This window comes from Petaurus breviceps, unplaced genomic scaffold (assembly GCF_028583685.1).
Source record: "Petaurus breviceps papuanus isolate PSGF00001 unplaced genomic scaffold, PetGlider_PUasm1.0 139, whole genome shotgun sequence".
Classification (NCBI taxonomy): Eukaryota; Metazoa; Chordata; class Mammalia; order Diprotodontia; family Petauridae; genus Petaurus; species Petaurus breviceps.
Window position 1 is genome coordinate 112,735 of NW_027185697.1, and position 21,523 is coordinate 134,257.

At 40.3% G+C, this 21,523-nt stretch overlaps 1 protein-coding gene across 1 annotated transcript in view; it reads left to right on the forward strand.

Annotated features, from left to right (window-relative positions):
* The window catches only part of RETSAT (retinol saturase), a 44,705-nt gene that overhangs the window by 20,336 nt on the left and 2,846 nt on the right, over nt 1-21,523 (forward strand). The window contains exons 7-10 of the mRNA XM_069065755.1: nt 19,941-20,079; nt 20,522-20,631; nt 20,705-20,871; nt 21,081-21,237. Coding sequence (XP_068921856.1) covers nt 19,941-20,079; nt 20,522-20,631; nt 20,705-20,871; nt 21,081-21,237 — 573 coding nt within the window. The remainder of the gene's footprint in view (nt 1-19,940; nt 20,080-20,521; nt 20,632-20,704; nt 20,872-21,080; nt 21,238-21,523) is intronic.

A 21,523-nucleotide genomic window follows, 5' to 3' on the forward strand; every position in this document is an offset into this window, starting at 1 on the left:
GGGGTTAAGTAACTTGCTCAAGGTTACACGGCCAGTTATTTCTGGGTGTGGTGCTGAGTGTCTGAGCCCGGGATTCGATCTCCAGGTCATCCCAACACTGGACCCGGTGCTCTTACTCGCTGAGCCACCTGGCCGCCCCTGGATTCTTTTATTATTATAGAGAAATGTTGCAAATTTTTGAGAGTTTATTTTGTAGCCTGCAACTTTGCTGAAGCTCTTGTCTTAGTGTCTTTGTTGATTCTCTAGGATTTTCCAAGTATATGGGTCACATCATCTCCAAATAGGGATAGCTTTTATCTCAACTTTACCTAACTTTTGCTTTCTTTCTCTTATCTTTTTTCTGTTGCTAGAATTTCTAGAACTATATCAAATAATAGAGAGGAAAGTGGGAATCCTGGATTTACTCCTATATTTACAGGAAAGGGTTCTAGTGTATCCCCATTGCATGTGATACTTGCTTTTGGATCTAGATAGATAGATACATTTTATGATATTAAAACAAAAGTCTTTCTGCCTATACTTTGTAGTTGTTTTTTTGAAGCATGAATGGGTCTTATATTTTGTCAAAGGCTTTTTCTGCATCTATTGAGATAATTTACATGGTATTGGGTGTTTTTTTGTTTTTAATATGATTAATTACGTTTATTCTTTTCCTAATATTGAACTTTGCATCCCTGGTATAAATCCAACCCAGTCATAATGAATGATTTCTTGGATAAATAACTGTAGCCTGTTTGATGGGATTTATTTAAAAATTTTGAATTGATATTCATTAAAGATATTGGCCTATAGTTGCCCTTCATTGTTTTAGGTATCAGAACTCTATTTGTCTGATGAAAGATTCTGGTAGGATAATTCTTTCTTAGTTTTTGAGAATAGTTTGTGAAGTATGGGTATTAACTATTGCTTAAAAGTTTGATAGAATTCTCCTGTGAATCCATCAGGACCAAGAGTTGTTTTTTTTCTCTTTGGTAGTTCTTTTACAGTTAGGTCTAATTCCTTTTATGAGACTGGATTATTTAAGATCTCTATCTAGTTTTGTGACAGTTTGGGTATTTTATATTTTTTAAGCTATTCCTCTATTTCTTTAGTGTTCTCAGTTTTATTAGCATGTAATTGTGTGCAATATATTCTTTTTATTATTGTTGTTGTTTCTTCTGGGTTTGCTGTGATTTCACCTTGCTCATTTGCTATTTTATTGATTTGATTTTCTGCCCTCTCCTTTTTAATCAAATTAAACTAAAACTTTCTCAATTTTGTTAGTTTTTTTCTTTTTGGAGGATGGAGGGCAGGGCAATTGGGGTTAAGTCATTTGCCCAAGGTCACACAGCTAGTAAGTGTTAAGTGTCTGAGGTCTGATTTGAACTCAGGTTCTCCTGATTCCAGAGCTGGTGCTCTATTCATTGCGCTACCTAGCTACCCCTTTTGTTAATTTTTTCAAAGAACCAGCTTTTAGTTTTATAATTTCTATGTGTTTTTTTTTTTTGTTTATTTCTAGTTTCTTTCTCATCCAATTTTTTGTATCTCCTCTTCGGTGTTAATTTTAAGTTGGTTTATTTGTTGTCTTTCTAATTTTAAGTGCATATTGAACTATTAATCCTCCCTTTTTCTGTTTTGTCAATTATGATTCCACCCCTCTTCCCACGCCCTGAGGACTTCTTGAGCTGCATCAAAGTTTGATATGTTGTTTCGTCATTATCATGTTCTTTCATGTGATTGTTGTTTCTTTGATTTGTTCTTTGACCTACTTGTCATTTAGGATTTCATTATTAAGGCTTCACTTGGTTTTGTATGTTTTGTTTATAGATCCCGAACCAATAATTATTTTTATTGTGTTATATATCACCTATAAAGCATATATTTACTATTTTTGCCTTTTTACTTTTGTTTGCAATATCTCTGTGATCTAACACGTGGTCAGTTTTTGTAAGAGTTTGATGTGGTACTAAGAAATATTTATATTCTTTTGCAATCCAATTTAGAAGAAGCCATAAATCTTTTTTTTAAGTATGTCATTTATTTTTCAAATGCTTTATTAATTTCTGTTTTACATCATTCATTTCTGCCAGATTTTGAGTTACAAATTTTTCCCCTCGTTTTCCCCTACCCACTGCCCCAAAATAGCGGTCCCACAGAATATCCCCTCATCCAATCTGCTCTCTGCCATATCTTCTCCCATACCCCCTTTGACTTTTCCAGTAGGGCATGGTGGATATCTATGCCCCAGTACCTGTATATCTTATTTCCCAATTACATGTAAAATAATATTAATAATATATATATGTATATATATATATTTTAAACATTTGATTTTAAAACTTTGAATTTCAGATTCATTCCCTTCCTCCCTTGTCACCCATCCTTACTGGGAAGATAAGCAATTCAGTATAGGTTGTACATGTGTAGCTATGCAAAACATTACCATTGTACATATATTGTAAAAGACTTGACTATATTTTTCTCCCTCCTATCCCACCTCCCACTTGTTCTATTCTCTACTTTGATCCTGTCCCTTTTCAAAAGTGGGTGCTTCTAACTTCCCTCCCCCACCCCAGCCTGCCCTCCCTTCCATCATCCCCCCCTCTTATCCCCTTCTTCCCTACTCTCCTGTAGGGTGAGATACTCTATTTAGTGTGTATGTCATTAGCCATAAGTCTTTAAGCTCTGGTTTCTCCAACAATTTGTTCAGGTCTATGTTTTCCCTCTTGTTTATCTTCCTGTTAGACTTATCCAACACTGAGAGAGGGAAACTGAAGTCTTCTGCCACTACTGTGTTACTGTCTATCTATTCTTGTAGCACGGTTAATGTTTTATTTATGAATGATAAGGAATTTGGAGCATATATAAACTTAATACTTATATTAATTTGTTGTCTGTCATTCATTTCAGACTAATTTTGATTCTGTATTTATCCCTTTTTAGAATTTGAGGATTTGTTTTTCCTTTGTCAGATGTTGTGATTACAAGTCCTGCTTTTAAAAAGTCATTTAATGTAATTTCCCCCCAGTCCCTCAGTTTTATTTTTCGTATATCTTTGTTTTTCAAAGTTTCTTATAAGCAATAAATTGTAGAGTTTTGTTTTCTTATGCAATCTCTTATTGCTTTTCATTTTATTGGATTGTTTTATACATTCATATTTAAAGTTATGAGAGTTAGAATTATTTTTTCCCCCATTTGTTTCTAATATTGGATTCCCCACCCCCACCCCCTTCTACTGTAAACACACTATTATGTCTCCTAAAGTATTTAGCTTAATCATTTTTAAGGTGGCTCTCATTCCAGTGGCTCTTTCCATCTTGACCCCAGTATCCCCCAACCCCTATTTATTACCTCTTTCCCTTTGGAGCTTTGCTTATTAGTTCCTGTTTTCTGCTTTTATATGGTTATTTAATTCTTCCCTTCTCCCCGCCCCCCCCTCCCCAGTCAAGTAGATTCCATGTTCCTTGCCTCCTCATCTACTAGTTATATTCATTTTTAAAAATTTCATTTTTTGTACTCCTTTCCAGAGAAGATTTTTCTGCCTCATTCTTTTCATTATCCACCCTCCCTTTCTAGACTCTAGACCCTTATTCTAGGGTTCTCCTAAACTTATCTGGCTATCTATTCTTTGCATTCTTCCTGGAATCAAAACTTTCTAGGTATCCCTTGGAGACTCTGTCCTCTCCTCTAAGCAGTTTCAGTCATTGTCTTATAAAACTTGCTCCCTGACTTCCCCTTTTCCATTGTGCCTCACTTCCAGAAAAATCCAAATTTCTGTAGATGATTGAGAGGACACTCCATGACAGAATAGTCCCCTGCCCCCGCCCCCCATTTCTGATCATACAGCTCACCACTGACCTGACCCACCCCCAGGTCTCCTTCTTTCCCCATTTGCCTCAAATTCTCCTCCCTGGGTCCTTGTCCTCCCACTCCCCCAGGTGCTAGTTGACCCCTGGAGCTCCAAGTTGCCCTCTCCCAAGGCAGGACAAGTGGTCTTTTCAAGCCTCAAATCCCTACAGACAGCAGCAGTGCACAGTCCCCATGTCCCTTCACAGAACATGTTGTCACTTACAGATGTCTTCTTTAGCGACTTTCCTCCTCCCTCCACCAAAAAACGGGTTCCCTCTTCCTCTCTCCCTTTTCAGTCCCTTCCTCTGCCTTCTCACCCACTTCTCTATAGGCTCTTCTCTTCCAGAGAGACCCCAGGAGACACCATCCCCTCATTGCTAGCCGTCAACTTGACCAAGGCATATTATACACACACAAACACAGACACAGACACAGACACACACACATCCTCTAACCTCCTTCTCCCCTCTCTCCTTCCATGCTCCTCACCATATTGTAATTTAGTCTCACCCAAACCAAAACAAAACACTGATTCATTTGTGGGTGGGGCACTAGTCTAGTTCTGTCCAGTTCTGTGCTCCTGACCTGCCTCTCCACCATTACCTCCCGCGACATCTGCCTTCACTCCTGTCTCCTTGTGTACATTTAGAAGGGAGTCTCTTAGTGCTCTTTCCTTGTCCTTCTCTTGTTATTGCTGTCCTTAGCTGTTGCATTCATTCATCTCTACTGTATTTCTGTTGTCTGGGATGTCTGAGAAGCAAATCCTGTAATATCCTCAAGTCAGGTATTCTTTCTGACTGTGGCTCTGCAGTACTTGAATTTTTTTTCTTTCTACTTACAATATTTTCTCCTTGACCAGGGAGTTCTGGATTTGGGCTATAATGTTCCTGGGAATTTTCGTTTGGGGATTTCTGGTGGTTCAGGGGTGACTGGCATAGTATTTGAATATCTACTTTGCCCTCTAACTCTAAAAGATCTGGGCAGTTTTCCTTTATAATTTCTTGAAATATGATGTCTAAGCTCTTTTTGGTTGCCATTCGTGGGTTTCAGGTCATCCAAGAACTCTAAATGATCTCTCCTCAATTTATTTTCTAGATCAGTTATTTTTCCCATGAGATATTTCCCATTTTCCCATATTTTTTCATTTCTTTTTTTTTCAACCTTTTACTTTGCTTTATTATTTCTTGATGTCTCATGGAGTCATTAGCTTCTATTTGGCCAATTCTATTTTTTTTAAAGCAATTGGGGTTAAGTAACTTGCTCAAGGTTACATGGCCAGTTATTATTATTTTTGTGTGGGTGCCAAGTATCAGAGGCCGGAACCGATCCCAGGTCTCCCGACACTGGGGCCAGCACTCTTATTCACTGCACCACCTGGCTGCCCCTAAGCAATTGGGGTTAAGTAACTTGCTCAAGGTTACATGGCCAGTTATTTTGTGTGGGTGTTAAGTATCTGAGCCTGGAACCGAACCCAGGTCTCCCGACTCTGGGGCCGGCACTCTTACTCACTGCGCCACCTGGCCACCCCCCAATTCTAATTTTTAAGGAGTTATTTTCTTCAATTCACATCTTTCCTCTATAGTTCTCATTTGATTTTTGCAACTCATCCAATTTTTGTTGGGCTTGTGTTCAACTTTCTTTTTGAGGCTTTGCTTGTAGATGTTTTCAGGTCATTGTCTTCTGTCTTTGAGTCTTGAGCTTCCCTGTAACTGGAAAACTTAACGATGAGTTCTTATTTTTTGTTTGCTAATTTTCTCAGCCTAATTCTTGACTTTGGTCTCTATGTTAGCATTGGCCTCTGCTCACTTCTGGGGTAGGTTGGATGTTGTGTCTGGACTGAGCTTCTGTCCTTTTATGTCTTTCTTCTACTTTCATAACTCAGACTGGAGGCCTGCAAGTTTTACTGTGCTTCCAAAGTGGTATGATGTGCAGAGAGGTCTGTTCAGACTGCTGTTCTGAGCTCTGCAACGTGGGCCTGTTGACTTGCTTATAATGGAGTTTCAATAGACTACTGGATGCAGTCCCTGTTAGCTCCCTGGGGGTTCTGTAGGCTCAGATGGAGGGAACTGCTGGATCTTCTTTGGTCTTGGTTGCTCTACTACAGGCTTTTGTGTGTGGCTAAATGTTATAATTTGGTGGTTATTCTGCTTCTGGGCTCAGAGCCACACAGCTGTATTTCTGGAACTTATTTCTTGCTCAGTACACAGCAAGGGCACCATTTGCTCACGACTACTCCTCTCTGCCTTTGATCTGTGACCTGGAACTGGAGAATGGGTAACAGGACTTCTAGAAGACACCTGTTTCTGCTCCCAGCCCTAGTTTGGGGGTCTTCTAGGATCTTGTTCTGTCCTAGTGCCACCTACCATGGTGTTTTATCTCAATTCCCTTCCCATCCCTCATTTGCTGTAATGCTCCCATTCTCACCACTGACTCAAGCTCCTGGCCAGCCCCAACTGCCTCAATATCCAAAGACACCTTTGTCTATCTTCCTAAGCTTCCCTGTCCAAGAAAAATGACTCACTGTTATTTTTTCTTGGCTTTTCTGATCAGAATTTGTTCTGGAGCATTTTCTAAATTGTTGTGGGGGAAGTGTGCTGGGTGAACTAGGAAAAACAAAAAAATGCTTCTTTCACTCCACCATCTTGATTCTGCCTCTAGTATTCTTCCTAAGGATGTTTTAAATATCTTTTTATTCTTTAATGTTCATATGTTTTCACTTATGATTTAGTTCAGATTTGCAGGGTTGGTCACCTTAGGCAGCATCCAAAGAGCAGTGAAGCTATTTTACAATATTGTCAGTAAGTGTATAAATTATTCTCCTGGTTCTACTCATTTTGCACCATTTCATGCATCTTCTTAGGTTTCTTGGAAACCATCCCCTTCATCCTTTCTTATAAGCACAATAGTATTCCATCACACTAACATACCACAAGTTGTCCAACCATTCCCTAATTGATGGGTATCCTGTTTCCAATTCTTTTTTTTTGTCTCATTTGGAGGGGAGAAGGCAGGGCAATTGGAGTTAAGTGACTTGCCCAAGGTGACACAGCTAGTAACTGTGTCAAATGTCTGAGGCCAAATTAGAACTCAGGTCCTCCTGACTCCAGGTGTGGTGCTCTATTCACTACACCACTTATTTACCACCACAAAAATGCTGCTATAAATATTTTTTACATATGGATCCTTTCACCCTTTCTTTGATCTCTTTGAAGTATAGACCTAGTAGCAATATTACTAGGCCAAAGAATATGTATAATTTGAATAGATTTGGGGACATAGTTCCAGATGACTTTCCAGAATGGCTGGATCATTTCACAGTTACACAGAACAGTGCATTAATGTATCTGTTTTCTCCCAGTCCCTCTAGCTTTCATCATTTTCATTTTGGGGGGATAAGTTTGTTTATTTGATGGGTATGGGTAATACCTCAGAGTTATTTAATTTGAATTTCTATGATTATTATTGATTTTGAGCATTTTTAATATCACTATTCATGGACTGAATTTCTTCCTCTGAAAAGTGCCTATTCACTTCCTTTTTATCAGTTGGGGAATGGCTCTAATTCTTATAAATTTGAATCAATTCCCTAAATATTTTAGAAATGAGACCTTTATAAGAAAAATTTGTGCAAATATTTTTCTCCCCATTTACCTACTTCTCTTCTAATTTTTGCTGCATTTGTTTTGTGTAAAACCTTTTTCATTTTATGTAGTCAAAATTGTCCATTTTACCTCCTGTGAACTTTTCCATCCCATTTTTGGTCATATGTCATTCCATTATGCACCGATATGATTTCCATAATTTCTTCTTTGCTACTCCAATTTGTTTATATCACCTTTTATGTCTAAGTTACACATGAAACTGAACCTTATTTTGGTATACAGTGTGAATGTTGATCTATATCTAGTTTCTGCCAGAATACTTTCTCATTCTTCCCAACGATTTTTGTCAGTGAATTCTTCACTCCACTCCATAAAAGCATAAAGTTTGACTTTACCAAACACTAGGGTACTATGTTCAATCACTTCTAAATATTATATTTCTAATCTTTTCCACTGATAAAATTTTCTATTTTTTATTGAAAACAAATTGTTCTGATGATTGTGGGTTTAAAGTATAATTTGAACTCTGGTACTGTTAGGCGCCATTCTTTCCCACTTTTTTTTTTCATTAAATCCCTTGAGATGGCAATAGAGTTCAAGGGCATATAGCTCAAAGCAGACCCCAAAAAGAAGACCCCAAAACAGAACCCCTACCCACCCACTGACTTCTCTTCCCATTGGCTAGGCTTCAGAGCTCAGTCTAAACATGGCAACTTCTCCCCAAAAACAAAAGAAAAGGGGCTCGAAACAGGGAAGTGTTTGCTGAGCAAAAAGGGAGGGAAGTCTGAGGAGGGGTAGAGTCAGGGTAAACAGGATTTGGCTCTGTCACCTGACATACTTCCTTATCTTGAGTAACATTCTGCTTTCTCAGCAAGGCAGTTTTTGAGAAATATAGGAAGGGTGCAGGGTGGGGGTAGGTAACAGGAAAGGTCAGGTCTTATCCTACACTGAGGGGTCTTCACTATTTCAGTATTCCACTCACCCAGGTCTTTTAATTTTTAACCTGTGTCCTTCTGCCCTGGCCTTAAATCCTTAAACCTTAAAGAATTCCCTTTGTCTCCCTCATCCTATGTCATCCTGTCCTGTCTTTAATCTTCAACCCCCATAAAAAACCTCTGAAATGACATTACCATTCTGAAACCTCTATTTAAGCATAACTCCCCAAATATCGGAGTCTTACTTAGCTTTCTTGCCAGGAGACTCATGCTGCCTTTGTGTCAATAAAGCTCCCAGTGGCTACAGAGAAGGTCTAAATGAATTCTTTCACACCTGAACCTGCTCTCCTCTACCAACTCTAAACTTCATCATTTTGGTGGCCCCTTCTAAACAACAGCAGTTTCAGATTTACTGACCGGTAACATACAATTCTCTGAGCTTACCCAGAAATGGAATGAATAGCAGTAGTAGAGGGGAATGAACTGTCCTCATTTAAAAGTTGCTTAAGATAGAGGTTTATCTTTCATTGCTGCAAAGATGACTTTGATGAGCTAAAGGCAGGAACCTCTAGGCGCTGCTATAGGAATTCAGAGAAGAACAGAGAAGCAAATCTCATATGCTCACAGGCATGCTGCCACAAGGGTTAAATGCAAAACCATACAGTGCTCAAAACCCTCGCTTCAGAACCCTCAATTTCTTTATACAAACAGATAAATAAGTAAAGCAGTAGGGGAGGTAAGGTTTGCATTTTGGTTTCAGGGTCCAATATAATACTGTTTTTCTAATATGGGGCTAAAGCTGCTTTTTGAAAAGTCCACTGCATTTTGCAAAATTAAGATTTTTTTCTTTTTAAAGCTAGAATATTAGCATAGCAAACAGGCAGCTGCTTATTTGAGTTTCCTTTGGTGGGGGCAGGGAGGCATAGAAAAAATAGACTTACATTTTGGTCATCATTGTGGGGAAAAAGAACTGAGTTAGTCAGAATCTTCTGTGTTACTTAGAGGAGCTTTCAGAGCAATGGCTCTGTTTATTTAAAATTCACCCCCAGGAAGAATAGCACAGAGATACATTTCATCTACAAACCTGAGTATAAAGTATCTGTGCATAAAACTTTTTGTTTGCTATTTTATTCAAATCCCACAGCAAGTGTCTGAATGGATATGAATTCTCACCACAGGACTCTGTCCATTTCCTGGTTTGAATGATCATTGTGCTAGTTTTTTTCTGTAGAGTTGCTTCTGATGAGTTGAGAAGGTTCTTGAACTCATATTGTGGTGGGACAAAGCTCCAAAGTGTAAGATATGATTGAATTTTGTTTCCACAGAAAATTATATAAAAACAGAAATTATTTTAAGCCATAGTGATGGTTAATGTCAGAGACAAAAACTGCTTCTATAGGATAGGGGAGGCTGGCACCTGAAACTCAGCATATCTAAGCAGGCATCTTCCTGTATATCTAAAGGGACTGCCAGGCCAGGTGTCATTCACAAAGACTAGGCCTCTTAACCCAGACTAGGTATAATAGGACTTTGATTATTGATATCCTGGGCTAGAATCTTCAAACTAACACTTGTCAAATCTATTAGCAATTGGGAGAAACCTTTTTTCATGCTATCTGATGCAGACAATTGGGGAAGAAACTAAAAATATTTTGTTTGGCATTTCCTTGTATAAAAGTATATGGTGAGGGTGGCCAGGTAGCACAGCAAGTAAGAGCACTGGCTCCAGTGTTGAGAAGACCTGGAGACCGAATCCCGGGCTCAGACACTTAGCACCCACCCAGAAACACCTGGCCGTGTAACCTTGAGCAAGTTACTTAAGCCCAATTGCTTAGGGGCGGCCAGGTGGCTCAGTGAGTAAGAGCACTGGCTCCAGTGTCAGGATGACCTGGATCAAATACGGGCTCAGATACTCAGCACCACACCCAGAAATAACTGGCCGTGTAACCTTGAGCAAGTTACTTAACCCTGATTGCTTTAAAAAAAAAAAAGTATATGGTGGTGAGAAGGGAGGAACGAATTGAAATGTGGGAATGAGAGGATGTGGTCAAGGGGTGGGATTTAATGAACCCCAAAATGTTAACCAATGGGATTCAAGGCATGAAATTCGAATCTGAATGAATTATAAAAAGGACTATGTAATTAGCTTAAATTTGTACTTGAGCCTTTCCACTAGGGGTAAAAGGTCAAGTTACCTGTCTGTAATGACATGAAATAAAAATCTTTTTTTCTGAATTCACTCATGGCCAGGTAGAATTCTTGGGTATTTCTGACAAAAGGGATGTAGAAGGAAGCATAGTCCTGCAGGGGTTTATTACTAATTGCTATTGGTGAAGGAAGGACATCTCCACCATTCTCCCTGCCACTGACGACTTTGTACTTTACAGTCCTGGCTATATTGGGACTGTATTGAAAGGCATGAAGATTGCAGAGTTCTTCATATGTCCACTTTTACGGCTGATAGTGCATCCCATGTAAAACAGGGCAGCTGGAATGTTCTATCTGCCTGGGAGAATTTCCTGAATCTTCTTGTAAAGGTCATACTGCATCACTTTCTCATTCTACTCTCTGAGTCTCAGATTTTTTTTCATGGGCATTGGAGACCTGATCATCATGTCAGTTCTCTGAAGGATTCTCTTTCAGTCTGTTCAAGGGAGTCAGGCTCAACGTTCTCTTCAGCTGTCCACAGTGTCTCTCTTTGGCCATTGGGATCTGCTGTAATGTCAAAATCTCCTCTTCTACCCTGGAGAGTTCAGATCTGGGCTCTTCTTCCTCTGCCTCCATCAGGCCCTTAGAAATAGATGTCCTAGCAGGCTTTGTATCCACAGGCACAGCTGTCATAGTGTCTGACCTTTATTTTAGAGGATTCAGGTTGCTGTCTTAGCTGCCAGGATCTATGTCTGGGCTCTATGTATGACAAAGGACTTGAGCCAAGCCAAATGTCTATAGCTCCCACTTAGAGCAACTGAAAGATCTGCAACCAGTTATTAAAGCCACAGCTACTGCACATATTAACAGTCATGGCCCCGATCATCCCATTCATTGCTAAATCCAATAGCCTTTTCTTACTCCTCATCCTTCTTGACCTCTCTGCAGCCTTTGACCCTGTCAGCTACCCTCTTCTCCTTGATTCTCTCTTTTCTCCTGGTTTTCCCCTACCTATTACTTGTCAGCCTTCATCCAGGTCATACCCATTTACTGTGGGTGTCCCACAGGGCTCTGTTCTGGTTTCTCTTCTCTATAAACTATTTCACTTTGTGATCTCATTAATTCAATGATTATCTCTGTACTAATGATTCTTTTATCTACATATGCAGCCCCAACTTCTCTGCTGACTTCCAGACTTGAATCTCCAGCTACCTATTAGACATCTTAAATTGGATGTCCTATAGACATCTTTTTTAAAAATCTAAAAATTTTATTTATTTTAATCAGCCAAAACCTGCCTTATTTTCCCCCTCCCCCACACTACCTCCAATTGAGAAAACAAGAAAAACGAAACTCAAACACATAGAGTTGATCTAAACACATTTCCACAATGGCTATGTTTAAAAAAAAATCTCATTCTTCATTCTGAATCCTTCACCTATATCAGGTAGGGGGCGTGTTTCATCACTGGTCCTCTGGAATCATGGTTGGTCACTACACTGATAAGAGTTTTCAGCACAACAGTATTCTATCACATTTATATCCTATATTTGGTTCATACAATCTTCAATTTATGGGTACCCCCTCAGATTCCCATTCTTTGACACCTCAAAAAGAGCTATAACATTTTTTATATATCCTTAGAGTTTGTTTTGCTTAGAATTAATCCCTTCTTTTATGTCCCTTCTTTCTGATTCTCCCTTTCCCCTCTATATCCCAATTGAGTGAAATATACTTCTGTACCCAACTCTGTGTACATGTATTCTTCCTTTTTTTTTTTAAAAGCAATTGGAGTTAAGGAACTTGCTCAAGGTTACACGGCCAGTTATTTCTGGGTGTGGTGCTGAGCCCAGATTTGATCCAGGTCATCCCGACACTGGAGCCGGTGCTCTTACTCACTGAGCCACCTGGCCACCCCTATTCTTCCTTCTTTTGACCAGTTCAGATGAATGTGAGGTTCAAGCATTAGTTATTCCCTGTTCCCTGCCTCCCCTATCACTCCCCTCCCCTTTGTTTAGATGCCATCTTATGGTGGGATTATTTTTGTTTGTCTGCTCCTTCTTCCAGCTTACTTCCTGACTTCGGACTTGATGTTAGGGCTAGGCCAGGGTTGAGAACCTGTGGCCTTCTAAGGTCCTTGGGTGCAACCTTTTTATTGAGTCCAAGTTGTACAGAGCAAATCCTTTTATTAAGGGGATTTGTTCTGTGAAGTTTGGATTCAAAGGGCCACACTTGAGGATCTAGAGGGCCACATGTGGCCTTGAGGCTGCAGGTTCCTCATCGCTGGGCTAGCCTCTTCTCTAGGGAAGGTCTGGGCTGGTCTTGTTGCTGCTTTCTTCGAGTATTGAGTGTTGTGTTATTCCAAGATCTTGGGGACAGGCTGGGGACCTGTACCTGGCATCTGAGCCACAGTACTGCTGTCCTGGCCTTCTTGGCACATTCTACAGGAACGCCCTTTACAATCCTTCCCGGACCTATGGCCTGGGATTGTGACCTGACACTGGATGGCAGGCAGCCAAGCTGCCAGTTCATACCTGTTCCCATTACAGTGTCTTGGAATGGATCCAGGATCTCCTCTTGCTCTGGTGCACACCTCTTGATGCTCACTCAAAGTGTGTTCCTGGCCTGACCCTGTGTCCAGAGTCTGTAGACCTCCATATCTGGCTTCTTAAGCCAAGCTGGGTTGGGCAAATGCCTCACTGTGACTTTTCCTGGATTACTCCCTTCAGGATTAGGTCTGCCACATTTTCTAGATCTGTCTGGAGGAGTTTTGTGGAGGGGAGTTCTCAATATTGCTTCTTACCACTAAGCTGTCTTGGTTCCACCTCTCATCCTATAGACATCTTCAACTCAACACGTGCAACTGAACTCACTGTCTTTCCCCCTAAACCATCCCAAATTTGCCTATTGCTGTCGAGGGCACCGCTGCCCTCCCAGTCAGCCAGGCTTACAGCCTAAGTGTCATCCGTGACTCTTCACTCATCCCTCCCCCACACATCCAATTTATTGCCAAGGCCTGCTGATTTTACCTTCTTTAGCATTTTCCAAATATGTCCCCTTCTTTCCTCTGACACTGCCACCACACTGGGCTACAGGCCTTCATCACCTCATGCCTAGAGTACTCCAGTAGCTTGCTGGTTGGTGTGAGTCTCTCCCCTCTAAAGCACATCCACAACTCTGACATCAAAGTGATTTCCTAACGTTCAGGTCTAACCAATCAGTAAACTGCAGTGGTTCCGTTATCTCCAGGATCAAATAAAAAACCGGTTTTTCATTCATACCCTAGTCCCCCGAACCCCAATTTCCCAGTCTTCTTATACCTTACAACCCCAAATGTATTCTTTGATCAGTGAGACTGGCTTCCTTGCTGTTCCTCAAACAAGAGACACCATCTCCAGACGCCAGGCATTGTCACTGGCTGTTCCTCATGTATGCCATGCTCTCCCTCTCATCTTCACCTCCTGGCTTCCCTGGTTCCCTTCAAATCCCAGCTAAAATCCCACTTTCTACAAGAAGCTTTTTCCTATTCCTCTTAATTCCAGTGCTGTCCTTCAGTGGATCATTTCCTATGTATCCCATATAGAGTTTTGGGTTTTGTTGTTTTTTTAATATGTTTATTTGTTGTATCTCTCTTTAAATTGCGAGACTTTTGAGGGCAGGGACTGTCTTTTGTCCTTTGTATCCTCCGGCATTTAGCACAGTCAGTGCTTTGGCACATAGTAGGAGCATAATAAATATTTACAGCCTGACTGACTACTGGACATACTTGCTTTACATTGGATCTGGTCAGAAAGATACCTAAGATATCACCACAATAAATTATGTTGGCTCTAGGTTTTAGATCAATACTACTTATATTAAGGAAAGCTCCATTCATTTTTATGCTTTACGGTTTGTTTTTTAAACAGGAATGGGTGCTGTATCTTGTCAAAAGTTTTTTCTTCATTACTGATATAATCATAATTTTTGTTTTTCTTGTTATTAATAGCCTATTATGTTTACACTTTTCATAATATTAAAACAACCATGCATTTCTAGTATAAGTACAGCCTGGTTGTGTATAGTCTCTGCTGTGTTGCTGCAGTGTCCTTGCTAATGTTTTACTAAAAATTTTTACATTGATATTCATTAGGGATACTGCTCTACAGTTTTTTTTTTGTTGTTCTCTGTATGAGAAACACACTTTTGGGGATCACAGGACTTCCCAGACAGAGTCAAGAAGGTAGCCTGGACAAGCTTCTGCTGCCCACAGCCTCCCTTCAGGGACCGTTAGGAAGATCCACATGATGTACCCCTTAAAATGGCAAACCCCTTCTCCCTGAAAGAACTCTGAAACAGGGGTGGTTAGGCGGTGCAGTGAATAGAGCACTGGCCCTGGAGTTAGGAGGACCTGAGTTCAAGTTTGGCCTCAGACACAACACAAAAAACTAGCCGTGTGACCTTGGGCAAGTCACTTACCCCCAATTGTCCTACCTTCCCCCCTCCAAAAAGCACAAAAAAAAAAAAGAAAAGAAAAAGAGCTCAGAGACAGAGTATGCAGAGGATTGTGTTCATTATGGCAAAGACAGGGATGAAGGTCCACAAGTTCTGTCCTTCCTGGTAGAACTTAGGGTTAGTCAAATTCCTCATTTTATTTCCCCTCTATATATTGTATATTCCCTCTTATATGCAGATTACATAGGCATGGTAGTGAGGATACTTGTGACCTGACCAGGACTGACCTCCTCTTTTTTTTTGGGGGGGGGGGAGGGCAATTGGGATTAAGTGACTTGCCCAAAGTCACATGGCTAGTAAGTGTATCAAGTGTCCAAGGCTGGATTTGAACTCAGGTCCTCCTGACTCCAGGGCCAGTGCTCTATTCACTGCGCCACCTAGCCCTGAGCTCTTCTAAGGTCAGAGCTGTGTGCCACACCCCCCACCTTTCTAGTTCCCTCTGGCCATTGTTATAGTTCCAGGAAGGCCAGAGTTTTAGTAAAGTAGAAAGATAAGTGAGAGCTTCCCCACAGCTACTGGTTCTCTTCCAATAACTTTTGTGGGAGCAAAACAAGATACCATCATATCCCCTCTTACAGCCGTTTTGATCCTCCCTGGTGTCAAGACCATATTTTTGTCATAGAAGTAATTGGGCAGTCCCTTTCTTTTCCTTTTTTTTTTCCTCAAGCAGTTCATGTAATATTAGAATCAAGTATTCTTTAAATGCTTTGTAAAACCAACTCGAAAATCTACCTGGTCCTGAATTTTATTTTTTATTTTGAGACTTCACTTGCAGCTTGTTAAATTTCTTTTTCTAAAATTGAGATAAATCCTTTCTTTTCTTTTCTGTTAATCTGAGCATTTTGTATTTTTGTAAGTATCCCTCCAATTAATTTAATTTGTCAGTTTTGTTGGCATATAATCGAGTAAAATAGTTTCTAGCAATTTCTTTTTTGTCTTCTTCATATGTTGTGAATTCACCTTTTCCATTTTTGATACTGGTAATTTGGTTTTCTTCTTTTTTTTTTAAATCAACAGCTATTGGTTCATCTATTTTATTGTTTCTTTTTTAAGAAAAAGGCTCCCAATTTTACTTATTAATTGGGTTTGGGCTTTCTTTTTCTCTTTCAACTTTGTTAATCTCTTCTATGAGTATTAGGATTTATATTTTGGTCTTTAATTGGAGGGTTTAAATTTGTTGGTTTTCTAGGTTTTTAAGAGTTGTATCCCTTGGTCATTGATTTATTCTTTCTTTTATTGATAAGAGTATTTTGTTTGTGAGGTTTTTATGCCATGGTCAATTTTTGTTAAGGTGCTACACACAACTGAGAAATATGTAAATTCCTTTCTGTTTTCATTTGGCATTCTCCAGAGGTCTATCATGTGTAACTTTTAAAAAAATTCTTCATTTCTTTGTTGTTGTTAGATTTATCTAGGTCTGTGAGTGGCAAATTGATGTTCTCTGCTATTATAGTTTTGCTCTCTATTTCTTCTTTAACTCATTTAACTTTTTCTTTAAGAAATTAGATGTTATGCCATTTGGGCGATGTGTGTCTGTGTGTATGTTCTTGATATTAATTTATTGTCAATAGATCTTTCAGCAAAATGTAGTTTTTCTGTTTATTTTTTTTTTAATTAAGTCTACTTTTGCTATGGCTTTGTCTGAGATCATGATTGCTACTCCTCCCATTTTACTTCAGCAGCAGTATAATGATTCTATTCCATCCTCTTAACACCATGTATTTCTTTCTGTTTCAAATATGATTCTTGTAAACATCGTAGTATGGACCCAAAATATATTGGATTCTGATTCTAATCCATTCTACTATCTACTTATCTTGCTACTTTCCTATTGTTATTCATTTCACAAGTGAGTTAATTTCATTCACATCCAGGGTTATAATTGTTAATTGTGTATTTCAGTTTTCCCTATTCTCTTATGCTTTTCCTTCTTTTGGTTTCTTGTCTTCTCCTTAAAAGTTAGTTTTGCTTCTGACTAATCCTTTTCTTAATCTATTCTCCCTTTTATTTCCCACTTTCCCTCCTGCTTCTCCTTTGGGTGAAATGTCCCCAGATGTGTGTTGTGGAGGTGAGTGTTTATACTCTTACCTCCTTTGAACAATCAGTTGAGCGTGAAGTTCAAAAATCACCTCAGCCCAGCCTTGGCATATGGACTTCTATTTGTTTACCTCAATTATGTGAAGTATTTCCCCCCACCCTTCCTCTGCCTTCTTCCCTTACCTTAGGATATTCCTTTTCCTTTCTTTTGTAAAAATCTTCAAAATGGCAGGAGCGCTCCCATATACTCTGTCTAAATAGACTGTTTCTATGATCCGATCCGATCGGGGTTGATGACAGAACTCTAAGGGGATGAATAGAAAGTTTATTCTTGTTTAGTCCCTTATTATTCTTTGCTCATATTTACCTTTTTATACTTCTCTTGACATTTGTTTGAACTTCAGAGTTTCTACAGAGCTCTGATCTTTTCATCAGGAGTGCTTGGAAGTCCTCTATTTCATTAAGAACTCATTTCCCTCTGTAAGATTATACTGAGTTTTGCTAGGTAAGTCATTCTTTTCTGTAGGCCTAGATCTTTTTACCTTCTGGAATACCATATTCCAGGCTGTGTTCCTTTAGTGATGGCTCCTCAGCTCCTGAATTCTTTCTTTCTGGCAACTTGAAGTTTTTTTCTTTGACCTAGAAAGCTCTGGATTTGGGTTATAATATTCCTTCAAGTTTTCATTCTGGGGTTTCTTTCAAGAGAAGACAGATAGATTCTATTTCTACTTTACCCTCTGGTTCTAAGAGATATGAACAGTTTTCTTTTGTTACTTAGTGAAATATGTCAACTCTTTTTTTGGTCATGGTTTTCAGGTAGTCTGATGATTCTTAAATTATGTCTCTTTAATCTGTTTTCCAGGTCAGTTGTTTTTTCTTTGAAGTACATTACATTTTCTTCTATGTTTTTAGTCATTTGACTTTAATATTTTTTGATGTCTCATGGAATCATTAGCTTCTAATTAGTTAATTCGAATTCAACTGTTTTGGGTAAAGTTTTGTACTCTTGCTTCAAGCTGTTAAATTATTTTTTCCACATCTTTCTTCCACTATGTCCATTTCTTTTCCTATTTTTTCCTCTAGCATGTTTATTTTGTTTGATTTTTTTTTTGTAGCTTTTAAAAGTATTGCTTTATCAATTCCAAGGGTTCTGTTTGGACTTGTTCCCAAGCTGCATTATCAGGCTAGGAAGCTTTGCAGGTTCTGAGGGACAGAACTGTAGGCATCCCATTTGCCTAGGATTCCTATCCTGAATATTCTATTGAAGATTTCAGACTAGGCTAGAGGCTAGAACTGGGTCCCTGCTTTGTTCCTGGAGTCAGAGTCACACAGTTCCTACTTGCTTTTAAACTTGTTCCTCACTTAGGATGTAGTCTAGGAAGTGTTGGAACCAATGCTCTTCACCACCCCTGGGTATAGGTCCCCTCCTTAGTCCATCCTGGATCTATGACCTAGAACTGGGTAGAGTGAAGGAGATACCAGATGACACCTGTTCTTGCTTCCACTTCTAGTTCAGGGAGCCCCTGGGACTGTTTCCTGCCTTGGTACTTTCTGCCTTTGTATATAGATAGCCCCATTTTCAATTCCTGGGCCCCAGAATGTTCCACACTGGAGTGCTCTTAACCAGACCCTTCTCCAGTTTCGGCAGTCCTCTTTGACTCCTTGTGTTGACATGGACTGGCAGAATAACTTGATGTGATTTTTTTCTTGGGATTTCCAGATCAGGACTTGGTCTGGTACATTTTCTGTATTCTTTGTGGAGGGAGAGCTGGACTATACTTCTTCCTGTTACTCCACCATCTTCAATGTGTCCGTCTTTTAACAACCCTTCCAACATTGACTATCTTTGATTTTATTGCCTTTGCCAATTTGATGTGAATGAGGTTATACCTCACAGTTGTTTTAATTTGCATTTCTCTTACAGTTAGTAATTTGGGGCATTTTTCTGTTCATAAAGTTGTTGACAATTCTTTTGAAAACTTAGTTTATATACTCTGACCACTTCTCTATTAGGGAATGGCTCTTAGTCTTATATATTTGTGTCAGTTTCCTATATATTTTAGATTATATATACTTTCATTAGATATATTGCAGGAAGGGGGGGTAGGGGAAGGGAATAAGCATTTATATAGTACCTGCTGTGTGCCAGGCACTGTGGTAAGTACATTACAAATATTATCTCATTGGTCTTCACAACAACTCTGGGAAGTAGATGCTGTTACCATCCTCATGTTATAGCTGAGAAAAATGAGGCAGATGGAGAGGGGTAGTGACTTATCCAAGGTCACAAAGCTAGTAAGTTGCCTTGAGGTCGTATTTGATCTCAGGTCTTTCTGACTCCAGGCCCAGCACTCCTATCCACTGTGCCACCTACCTGCTTTTAAACTAGCCTCACTGTCTTTTTGCATGTAAAATCTCCTAATTGAAACAATCAGAATAGTCACCTCTCTGTCATCTCAGTTTTGGCAAAGTCCTTCGTTTAAAAGAATGAAAGTATAATAGCTGCAATTAAACTAAGGGAAAGAGGGAAAGAATCCGCATTTCTTTATAAGCAGATCTTCTCTCATTTGATCCAATTCAGTGGGAAGTGGGAATCAACTTTACAGCAGCAAGAGTGCAGAGGCAAAAAGAAAAAGGGGCTGGCCGGATTCTAGGGATGAGCAGAGGAGACGGACCCCTAGGGAGACAGGCTACAATGCACAAAGTTGAAGAGCTTCCTAAGTTTCCACAGAGAGATATTTGGGGCAGTAGAAAAGGACCCTCATTCAAACACAAAATAGGGGCAGAACTGGACAGCATACTGTCTCATAGGACAGATGGGCAGCTAGTACCCAGTATATGCACAGAGTTGTCCATCTGTTGCTGCATCCTGAGGTCACTGTGGTCCTTCTGACAGGGATACAGACCCAGCTGGGAATGGTGCAGCATGGCTCGTCTACACTTTGTGTCTTCATCTGCCTCCGAGGTTCCAAAAAAAGCCTGGGCCTGGAAGCCAACAATCGTTATGTCTACCTTGGCACAGACATTGACCAAGCGTAAGTCCTGAAGGAGGAGAGATGTCTGTGATCCTCCGCCTTCCTAAAAGCTGGGCAGGGAAGGGGTCCTGAAAGACTCATAGGCCCATGCTCTCCACTTTGCAGTTACTTACTCATCCTTTTTGAGGTCAGGACTCCTTCTGGAAGTTTGTTTTTGTATCTTTTTTTCTTTTTCATCAGGGAGGACACATTTCCTAAGCTGTCTTCCTCTTTCCTTAGTTGCCAGTATCAGTTGGTGGTCTGACCTGGTTTAAGTTGTCTCTGGCAGCATTTTTGGATCCAGGGAATCTGTCAAGCTCCCCTGGTACTAAACTGTCCTGTTTGGAGAGAATGATTCTTGCCCCCTTCTTGTGAGAGGGTTAAAACACCACCTCAGAGGTTCCATTGATTCAGACCATAGAGGAACCAGTCACGTGGCTCATCTCTTCTTTCCTCCCCACAGAATGGAGAGATATCTGTCCCTATCCAGGGACCAAGCTGTGGCACACATTCCCTATTTCTTTATCACCTCACCATCAGCCAAAGACCCAACATGGAAGGACAGGTTCCCAGGTGAACAGGGGAAAGCAGGAGGGTGGGGATAAGCCCAGCACCAGGTATAGTAACCAGAGCTCTATCTCCTCAGATCAATCAACACTGATGATGATGTTGCCTGCCCGCTATGAGTGGTTTGAGGAATGGCAGGATGAGCCCCCACACAAGAGGGGGAGTGACTGTGAGGCTCTGAAGGACTCCTTCATAGATGCTTCCATGTCTGCTTTGATGAAATTACACCCTCAGTTGGAAGGGAAGGTACTGGTGTAGGGAGAGGTCAGGGAGGCAGGTCAGCCTAATATTGGGACAGAGGAGGGTGGTCCTGAGGAGAAGTAAGCACCCTGGGAGTAAGGGAGCCCCTGACAGTGCACCACACACTGCAGCAAACTCACAAGGAAGTTGGGATGATGGAGTCTGAGGCCTGATGGCATTTTTTCTCCATCTCAATCATCTTTTTACCTCCTCAGGTTCATAATGTATCAGTGGGGAGTCTCAGTCCTCAGGTCTTCCTGGCTGGTCCCCATGGAGAGAACTATGGGGTTGGCCACAATCAGAACCATCTACAGCCCCATGTAATGGCCACAATGCGGGCCCAGAGCCCCATCTCCAATCTCTATCTTACAGGTACAATGTCTCATTCTGCTAAGACTCGAGCTGTCTGTTCTTTTGGCTCTCACCTCTTTGCCTCCATCCCTCCCTAGGTTCTATCTTGGAAGTTCTATGAGTGGCAGGAGCTACTAGATCCCAGGCAAGGCTGGGAGACAGTGGGGGAAGAAAATAGAGGGATTTGATTTGCGGTGCCCCTACCAGGGATTCTTAACCTGGAGTCTATGAATTTGTTGTTTTGACATTTTGGTAATTGCAATTCAATATAAATGGTATAAAACAATTGGTATTTTGTCTTATGACA